Below are 9,963 nucleotides of genomic sequence, written 5' to 3'. Positions count from 1 at the left end.
GTTGTCGTAAAAAAAAAAAAAAAACATGTCTGCGCCCCTACGAGTGGATGAGTTTCTCTCGATTTTAAGCGTTTAATGTCATTTCTGAACGGTAAGTGTAATAATAACGAGTGACGGGGATCATATCTGAGCGGACGCAACGCGGGTTTGTTGCGTTAACGCTACGTTTTTGTTAAAATAAGCCCATTTACACGTGACGTCGCGTGGGGAATTATATCCACGCTGGCGGCTCCACCACGTTTGTTGCTCCCTTAGCGGGTATGTTTAAAATTAAGTTTTGGTATCTCGGTCTTCTGCTCATAAGGTGTCCCATATACTCATGTTATTTTTCCATCATTCTTTTCATTATTCTCTTGAATAACGTTGTGGTGGTTGCCATTGAGTGACGATTGTGGCGATCTAAGGCTGATAATGTTTCAACAGATCATATTTGCCATGGACAAATTAGAGGAAGTGATGCCACCTGCTGAGGGAAAAGAAATTAAGGAGCAAGAGATTGAGGAAGAGGCGGAGGAAGCCGACGGAGCTGCAGGAAAAGACGATGCTGAAGAAGAAGACGCTGCAGCAGGAAAAGACGATGCTGTGGATGAGGAGGAGGAAGAAGAAGCTTCTGCAGGAAAAGACGATGCTGTAGATGAGGAGGAAGAAGAAGAAGCTTCTGCAGGAAAAGACGATGCTGTAGATGAGGAGGAGCAACAAGAAGCAGCTGCTGCAGGAAAAGACGATGCTGCAGATGAGGTGAAGGAAGACAAAGAAGAGGCAGATGGCAATGAACAGAGAAGTGGAGATAAACCGAAAGACAAAGCAATCCCACAGGCCGCAAAAAAACGTGCAAAAAATCTTCCGTGGCAAGACAAACCCAAAGAGAAAAGGCCGGACGAGTGCCTGAACCTCAACAACGAGGTGGTGAGGATGAGGAAGGAGGTGAAGAGGGTGAGGGCTCTGGTCATCAGGAAGCTGACGCGACAGATGGCCGCCCTGAAGAAGAGGAAGGGCAAAGAGCTGGCAGTTGAGAGCAATCAGAGGAGAGCTGGCCGACTGCTGGAGGAGATCCACGCCATGAAGACCCTCCCAACCGACCTGGTAGGTTTCTTAAAACCTTCTGTTTATTCATTTCTGTTGACACACTTTGTGCCATGTCTAATTGGATGAACTCTCCCTCCCCCATTACCAGGTGTCCAAGACGGCGTTGCAGAGGAATCTAAACTTCGATCAGGTGTGCAAAAACCCCAGGTCCACTATTTTGGACCGGGCCTTGGCACGCATCGCCACTCACCGTCAGTTCAACAAGAAGATTCAAGACATCAAAGCTGCCGTGAAAGCCTTCAAAGAGGAGCGGGTAAAGGGTGTAAAGCAAGTAGGAAAGGAAAAAGTGCAAATTAAAGGTGTGACGGTGAACCTGCAGTCACCAGAGAAAAATGTAGAGAGGGAGAAAGAAGAGCGGGACATTACAGTGGAGCAAAAAGAAGACAAAGAGAAAGGCGACGATCTCCTTAAAGACATTACTGTTGCTGAACCCAAAAAGAAAACGGGGAAAGCAAGTCTTGTAGTTAGTCAAAGGAAAGAAATGCCACAGGCTAGGAATGTAAGATTAGCATCAATAAAAGGTAGCGACGAAAACAACGTTGTGAAAGATAAACCTCAAGCTAAACAAGCCGGGAAAAAACCTGATCTGAAGTCTCTGCCGCAAGTGCTCCAGAAAAAAGACGAGGAAGAGAGTGATTTGGAGTCAGACGATGTGGAGGAAGATGAACCTCAAGCCAAAAATCAACCCGATCTCAAGTCAGAGCCGACTGTGCTTCAGAAAAAGATGGACGAGGAAGAAGAGAGTGATTTGGAGTCAGACGATGGGGAGGAAGATGAACCCCAATCTGAAAAGAAACCCGATGTGAAGTCTGCACCAAAAGTGCTCCAGAAAAACAGGGACGAGGAAGAAGAAAGTGATTTGGAGTCAGACGGTGTGGAGAAAGAGTACTTTGATGACAGCACAGAGGAACGTTTCCACAAGAAATCTTCCCAGTCTGAGGAGAGCGACGACGACAATGGATTCTTTGTTGGAAAAGTGAGAAAATTCAGTAAAAAAAAAAAGAAGAAGAACAGTGACGAAGAGGACACAGCCAGTGAATGGCGTGAAGTAACCAGTTCAGACAAGGTCCAGGGGGAACTTGACGAACTCGAGTCCAGGCTGAAGTCCAAAGCGACCTCTTTTCAGTCGGTCTTTTGTTCTTCCCTCTCTTCGTCGAAGCCCCGTGGGGGCAGAGGGCGAGGTGGGGATGGATTCAGGGGCCGAGGAAGACCGAACGATGGCGGGGGTCAAGACAGGGATTTCAGTAAACCCAAGTTCCAGAAGCAGGAGAGAGAGTCCTTTTCCTCTGGTGGCAGAGGGAGGGGGCGGGGGCGAGGCAGGGGCGACGGCATGAGGCAAAATGATCGCAGGGCTGGCGGCGGCTCCAGCTTTACCCAGCATGCACCAGAGCAGGCGCTGCATCCATCCTGGGAGGCCAGTAAGAAGAGGAAGGAGCAGCAAGGACAAATCCTGGCCTTCCAGGGAAAGAAGATCAAGTTTGACATCGATGACTGAAACGCTTTGTTTAATATCGGTGACCACATATTTGTTATCGGGCACACACAGGGTTAAACGTTGTCGGTTAGTACGTTTGGTGTGAACTGCTTCTTCGTCCTCATGGCTTGTAACAGACAACACATCTAAAGATATGTTTTGAATTCAATATCAAGATGAATATGTTTAGAATATATTTTGTTTTAATCCCCAAATACGAGTCAAATCTATTCTACTAGTTAACAGCTCGAGGAACAAGTAATTTATAAGGATGCCAATTCTGTTTGAAATGTATGTGTGAGGATTTTGGAAGTGATATTTTTCTCTTTTAAAAAAAATGTTTTAAAAAGTTTTTCTAAGAAAAAATGTAACCACCTGTACATGATTCCCTTGCTTTGTCCTAAATGGTAATTAGGGTCCAGTTATTGTATAGTACACAATCTAACCAATTGATGTATGGTGGGTGGTTGGGGGATACTCATCCCTCACCAACATTTGTTTAAACAATATGAGGTTTATATAGCTACAGTTTTAATGTACTTTGCTGTCTTTACTTAAAGAAAACTTAATTAAATGCAAATTGAAACGCTACTTCAATCACAAAAAACACAAATGTAACACAAAGTAACATTATCACTGACTTGAAGAGCGGTAGTCCACTTCCAGGCGGAGCTGTGTTGCTATTGGTCGACAGCGGCCACGTGCGCAGAGTGACAGCCAATAGGTTTCGACATGCAAATTTGGTTTAAAGCAGTCGCGGGAAATCGCCGCTTCGCGCGAAGAATACCTCGCGCTGTGTCAGCGTGAGCGCTGTGTTCTCGCGTCACCTTGAATACTATTTTATTAATGGGGATAATTTCCTACGTACAGAGATGAGTACGGCGCGATATAACGTTAAATTAAACAAGCGGTGGAAACGGCAGCGGGACAACATGAAAAATAGGGTTTCCTCAGTCTCGGTGGGCTCTTTTGGTGCTCACGGGGCTTCCGAGGAGGCAGCCACCGCAACAACGTCCTGCGTCGAGACAACCGGGGAAGTGAAAACTGGTTTCTCCCGAAACAAACCTGCCGACTGACGGGACCAAGTATTTCGCACACACACGCCCACCCGGACCCTCTCCACGCGGGACAGACGAGTTCAGGTACCGGGACTGTAAATCGGATTAATCAAACGTTGCGTTTGAGCTGGTTCAGTTGGATGTAAAAGTGGCATTCAAATGCTGCTATGCGAGTCGGGTGTTGAGTAAAATCGATGTCGAGCACCATATTGTGAATATTAACGTTAGCTGGGTTTAAACGGTTGACGTAAAAGCAACATAAAATGCTAGTAACGTTAGCCGTAACCACACACGTGAACGTGTTTATTGTGCAACGTTTCCGAGCTTTTCTCTCTTGCTAGGTTACATTTGTTATAAATGATGTTGTTATATAAGCTTGATGTGATATATCCAGCTGCTTGTGTGGTTTGTCGTGCGAGAATACGGTGTGTTTTCTCTGCGCCATTGACACCATTTGTAACTCGAAATACAACTTTACTTAGCTTCGTGAAGTACACGAAGATCACCGAGGTTGTTAACGGAAGTGTTAAATTTGTCTTCAGAATAAAGGCATTTAAATAAACTGTGGGATAAACTGATTAATGCCTCGGACGTAGAGAGTACATGCCATATACACTTAAGCGTAAAACACAGCTCTTAATTAAATGGTAGTGGACCTGAGAGGGGAAAAGAAAATGGGTTTGCTCCTCCAAAAGAAAGCAAAACCCGTGTTCAAGTTCCTCGGATGTTGATCAGGGAAAACCCCGTGGTAATGTTGCACGTGTGTCTACATACACATGTTTTTTACACTATGCATGTCTTTTACTTTTCCGTCTCGTGGTTGTGTGAGCAACAGGATGACCAAGTCGTGTGGCAGTTGTGGGTTTTTATTTTGAAGGTCAATTTGTGACTCTTCGGCTATGTTACTGTATTTCCGGTAGCTTTACACTTGTTTTACCTTGGAGCTGAGGCATCACACCGCGCCTTGTCGGAGCAGACTTTTGTCCACTTTGGTCTTCGAGTGCCGCACGCGCGTGTCAGCGCTCTCGAACCACCGAGTTCCTGCGGGGGATACTTTGGTAAGGAGGCTTCCTGCAGAGCTGCCCGGTGTCCATTACTGCTGGGGAGCAAACTCACGTTCCTGGTAGGCCTTTGGTGAGCGTGGGAGGGGGATGGGGAGATGTTGCTCCAACTAGCTTAAACACACTGGTGAGGGAAGCTAGCTGCTGTCCCCTTTACCTCTCCTAGGTAATGACAATCCTCGTGGACGAGGACACAAACACCTCGAGGTGACGAGATGAGCGTAATATTTAATGCACAGGCATATGCATAGCTTATAATTACATGCAGATTAAAGTCACTAAGTGACTACAGTGGGTTCATGGTCAAGTTTATACTGTATTATCGCCCCCAAAATGGCTGCTCTGTGACCCACTTAATGCAGAAAGATGATTGCCTAGTAAGTTTCAAAATGCAAGGATATTGTAACACAAAACCTTACACGTTTTGTTGGGTGTTTTATTCAGGCAAAGAGAAGGCTGGAGCTGGAAGCTGGTGACCCCCAGAACCTCCATGATGGTGTCTGGACATCCAAAAAGCAGATGGCCTCTCTGCCCGACACAGCAGGAACGGGTGAGACTTTATTCTATAATGATTTTTAAGTTGTTTTTCTTCCATTGCCAATGTTCCAGGGATTGGCAACAGAGATGGTAGATACCAGCCTTCTTTCTTCTTTTTTGTGTGTGTCAAACCACTATCTCACTACTTTTGCATGCAATGCTTTGCCGGTGTCTCACGCACACACGATAGTGTCGACCAAGTTTAAATTATTGGGCTAACTATCGTTCAAGTCTGTCCTGGCGACTCATTGTCACCTTCACCAAACACTGGATTTAAACGGAAAAGACTAAGTCTTCTCACTCTGAGTCTTCGGTTTAAAAATAAATTCTGGGGAATTTATTGATGACCAAAGAGTGTTTATTGAAACGTTGAAATCCGAGTGTATCTCGCGTCTTCTTTTGTTTGGTTGCAGCAGAAATCAAAATCAGGATAAGCACACTACAATGAGACGTAGGAGAACAGACGCATGAATCAATAAAGAATCTTACAGGGAATCATCATAACTTAATATTTGTTTTCTTTCCTCCAGCTCCCGCCCCCAATCCCGTAGCGCGCAAGTCCCTGTTCGAGAAGTCGCGCTGTGACACCTCGCTCGGCTTCTTGACGCAGAGGTTCGCGGCGATGCTGAGTCGCTCTGCCAACGGGGTGCTGGACCTGAACCTCGCCGCCCAGGAGCTCAACGCCCCCAAGAGGCGCGTCTACGACGTCACCAATGTCCTGGAGGGGATCCAGCTCATCAAAAAGAAGTCCAAGAACTTCGTCGAGTGGATGTGAGTATACTTGTGTGAGATGTCTTAAAGATGCTAACAGCAGCTCAATCTGAATTTATTGACCGTACTATTTGATGTTCAGTTAGGGTTATTGGTTTTCCTCAGTCGTCTTATTCCAGATTGCTTGGTGACCGTTAAAGTTAGACGTCTTTAGTGAAGTTTGTTGAGGTTTTTATCCCGTGTGCGTGCGCCCACAGGGGCGGTGAGGTGAACGTCCACATAGATCAAGAGCTGAAGGCTCTCGTTGAGCAGGAGAGGAGGCTGGACGACTTGATCCAAAGCTGCACAAAGCAAGTCCACCAGCTGTGCGAGAACCAGAACACTCAGAGATATCCTTTTTTTTTTGGTTTGTAGCGTCGGCTTCATCTTTTGCACTGTTGTTGTTGTGACCCAGATTCAGCCGGATCAAACGGGGCCGCCCCTTGAGAATTGTGCGGAAAGCGTCATTATTACGTGATGTGTCCAAAAGCCAATCCACGCCAACAGCGGAGCGACCAGGGACTCTTCTACCCTAACCCACCGCCAGCGTGTCGCTTGTGATGGGGATTTTTTTGGGGGGGTTTAACCACAGAGTGTATCGTGTACACAAACCCATCCAGGGTGATTTACGTTCCTTAACCCGGAGGATCACGTTCGCCTATTTGACTTACGAGGACGTCCAAAGGATTGCCAGCTTGAAAGAACAGACTGTGATTGTGATCAAAGCCCCCGCGGAGACAAAACTGGAGGTGCCGCACCCAGAAGAGGTACAAGTTTCAACATAATCAGTCAACTGTGTTTATTTTTTTTTTTGCAGTTAAACTCAAGCTTAAGTCACACGAGTACTTTTTCATTTTGAAACACTGTCTTAAAACAAAAACCAGCACATGATTCAGGGCTGATGGCGCCGTTAGACACGGGACTGTATTTTGTTGCATTTTCAACACAACAGAACATTGCTTGACATTTAAATAACCATAATGAATATTAAATAATGAAAACGGAAGTATTGGTATCACTAGTTCAGCTTGTACAGAGTATAAATGCTAACCTTTACGTACATGAACATCTACACCAACAAACGCTTCTACATGCACACAACCACCCACACACATACCCGCATAGCGTACAAAGTCCACCTTTTAAACGCAGCTTTTATATTTAAACGGCTTCAATAGCGTCTTCACACATCTCCTTCTGAAGAGGCTCTAAGTAACGGCAGATAATTGTGCACGCTCTGCGCTTTGTAACAAAACACAGCGGTGTGGATGTAGCCGCAATACTCTTGACTTGAATCCCCCAGTCGAACATGTACAGCGCGGTTAATTGCTTTGTTTTGACTGATGCATCGCCGGCTTAATATTAAAACCCATTATATTAAACCCATCCTCCCCGGACGCCGCTCACTCTTTAAGTGTCCGCTCTCGGCTTCATGTTCGGAGACCTTTTTTTTTTTTGTTGTTGTAAAAATAGAAACACTCTTGTCTGCTTCCGCTCACGCTCAGAGCCTCCAGGTCCACCTCAGCAGCACCCAGGGGCCCATCGAGGCGTTCCTCTGCTCCGAGGATCCGGTGCCGATGGACGTCACGGACGGCTCCGTCGCCAACGGAAGCCACTTAAACCCCTCGGCCAATGGGAACGGCGCAGCGCCCCTCGTGCCTTACTCGGCCTTCGTCCAGGTGTCTTCCAAAGGTGAGTGTTGCACTTAAAACATCCCGCGGTCCCCGTCTGGTCGCTCTTGTGAAACGGCACTTTGTCGCCACCGAGAGGAGGGCAAATACCCCATGGAGTGACAGTCTGTAAAGAACTGTATATACTTCTCATCCTACTTTTTTAGATTGTTGGCTCACATTTTGCTTTCTTTTCTCAAGTTCCGCCGTTCATCTCTCTTCTCTCCTCCCTCCCCCCATTTCTCCTGATCCACACCCCCGTTGTCTTTCCAGACAGTGCGATCCGTACTTCTGGAGTCGATATTATCTCCAGCCCGCCGTCCGAGCCGACGCATCACTCATCACCCGTCACTGTCACCCCCGTCTCACCCATGCACACCTCCCTCCAAGCCCTCTCTGGAGATCAGCAGAGCTTTGTCGCCCTCACTCCGCCTCTGGCGCTCTCCCTCAGCGGGGAGGAGTACCTCCTGAGCCTGACGGAGGACGAGGGCATCACTGACCTCTTCTCCTCTTTTGACCTGGACCAATTGCCCCTAGACCCGCCCCGCCTCTGAACAGCTGCTTTTTTTTGTGGTGGAGAGTTCAATAAGTTTGGAGGCAATTGCCACCTTGTCTCAAACCGGATATCAAGGGGACACGATACAAGAACAAAATGCTGTTTTTTTTTTATTTTTATTTTTTTAAATGTACATTTTCCTATCCTGGACAATGTGACTGTGATTTACTGACTCAGGTATGTGAAGGACGGCTTCCTTGTTGTCTTCACGACTGGGACTGACATACGTGCCGTTTATGGAAAAAGAAAACAAAACACTTTATTTCAGAGCTTTAATCTGTTGCATCGTTGTGTCGGCGGACGTCCTCCAGGTCCGGAGCGCGGCCGTCTCGGTGCAAGGACTTTTTCTCGACCAGTGTCACTGAAAAGATGACGTTTTGTACCGCGACCTCGTCAGAGCCTTTCACAACGAAGCTGGCGACTCAGCCGCACATTTAGTGTTGAGAAGTGTTGATTAAAGGCATTACAAATGCAAAAGAACCCACGCGTCTCGTCTTGACTCACAAGGGCTGCACGATCACACTTTTATTCCACTGATGCCAAAAACGTACATAACGCCTCGATACCTGCTGATGCAGAGTGCTGTTCATATGCCACGCTGTCTTTTTATCTTTAACGCAAATATATAGTCTGAGGAATTCCCCCGGACTTGTTTTTTATGTAAAGGAACATGCTGTTGCACTACTGGCGTTGTAGACCCCCCGTGAATGTCTGAATGATGTCATTACACCAAATTTTATAATGTCAAAGCGTCACTAACGTCGTTCTAGGATTTGATGTCGACGGGGACACGAGTTGGTATCGATCCACTCGTTGAAGCCAGCGTTGTTATCTCAGGGCTCTCCAGTAGCTTTCTCTGCAGGCGCGCAGTGACCGTTACCGCCCGAGAAGTGTTAAAGTGCAGCACTCTGTGTCAGATGAGCACAGGTCCGAGTGTCGGTTTGGGTTTGTGAGCGTTATGAGCGCCGTGGGAACGTTAAAAGCTAATCGCCATCGAGCTGAAAACTGGTGCAGACAATCGAGTGGTTGACGGAGACCCGTTTCAAAGTGCAGAGACTTTTCTACATGAAGATGTTTGTGTTCGTCTCTGTCTCGTCAGATCAGTTTTTGTATGCTGATGATATTTGCACATTTTAATGTGTGTTTGGAAACGGTTCATCTGGATTTGCACCGGCTGTGATTGGCTGAGGGGGTTTTGGTGCTTGTGCGGTTCACTTTGTTTACCTGCTCAAATCTTCTGCTTAGATCACGAGGAAAGAAACTTTACAAGTAATTCCACCCCAAAGTAAAGAAAATGTTTCTTTTTAACATGTTTTTCTTTACTCCACCAGAACAATCAAATGTTATCGATAAATAATAAAAGAAAAAAGTCTCGTACAATAAAATTGGTTAATTCTGTATGACTAACTTATTTCAGTCTGTCAATCATATCGTTATAATAAGTTGCCGGTTAGCTGGAGTTAAATAAGTGACATCTTGGGTCACCATTAAATTAGTTTTTGAAAATATCACTTAGTTTATACATGTTAGATTTTCTCAAATAAATGTCAGGTTTCTTATTCTGAACCCCTTTTAAATCTATACAGATGTTAATGAACAGCTGCTACATGAATGTGTCCAAAGCTTTCGGCTCGACTAAATCATCCAGTTAGAGACGTGTGGACGTCGCTCTTTGTCGTTTTTTGTGTCAACAACATTTCTGCTGCGTTCCTCAGATTTCATCATATCCCCCCTCCTCAGTGAAATCCAGCTGACTGTTGCAACATACATG

General features: G+C 46.1%; 2 protein-coding genes across 3 annotated transcripts; both read left to right on the top strand.

Moving 5' to 3' along the window:
• Positions 1 to 3: 3 nt before the first annotated feature.
• On the top strand, positions 4 to 3,147 carry srfbp1 (serum response factor binding protein 1). The gene is made up of 3 exons (XM_068575656.1): positions 4 to 91; positions 424 to 1,083; positions 1,175 to 3,147. The coding sequence occupies exons 2-3, from the start codon at positions 436 to 438 to the stop codon at positions 2,579 to 2,581; spliced, it is 2,055 nt and encodes a 684-aa protein (XP_068431757.1). The 5' UTR covers positions 4 to 91; positions 424 to 435; the 3' UTR covers positions 2,582 to 3,147.
• Positions 3,148 to 3,281: 134 nt separating this feature from the next.
• On the top strand, positions 3,282 to 9,547 carry e2f3 (E2F transcription factor 3). Of its 2 annotated transcripts, none has more exons than XM_068575410.1 (7): positions 3,282 to 3,702; positions 5,124 to 5,229; positions 5,747 to 5,987; positions 6,185 to 6,316; positions 6,619 to 6,733; positions 7,472 to 7,658; positions 7,910 to 9,547. In XM_068575410.1, the coding sequence occupies exons 2-7, from the start codon at positions 5,199 to 5,201 to the stop codon at positions 8,188 to 8,190; spliced, it is 987 nt and encodes a 328-aa protein (XP_068431511.1). In that variant the 5' UTR covers positions 3,282 to 3,702; positions 5,124 to 5,198; the 3' UTR covers positions 8,191 to 9,547. The 2 variants fall into 2 exon arrangements, with proteins under 2 accessions (XP_068431511.1, XP_068431510.1); XM_068575409.1 differs by lacking the exon at positions 3,282 to 3,702 and adding an exon at positions 4,548 to 4,676.
• The last annotated feature ends 416 nt before the right edge of the window (positions 9,548 to 9,963 follow it).

Source organism: Clinocottus analis, unplaced genomic scaffold (assembly GCF_023055335.1).
Source record: "Clinocottus analis isolate CAN_PGR_092001 unplaced genomic scaffold, fCliAna1.0.p SCAF_14, whole genome shotgun sequence".
Lineage (NCBI taxonomy): Eukaryota > Metazoa > Chordata > Actinopteri > Perciformes > Cottidae > Clinocottus > Clinocottus analis.
This window is presented reverse-complemented; position numbering and strand designations above follow the sequence as displayed.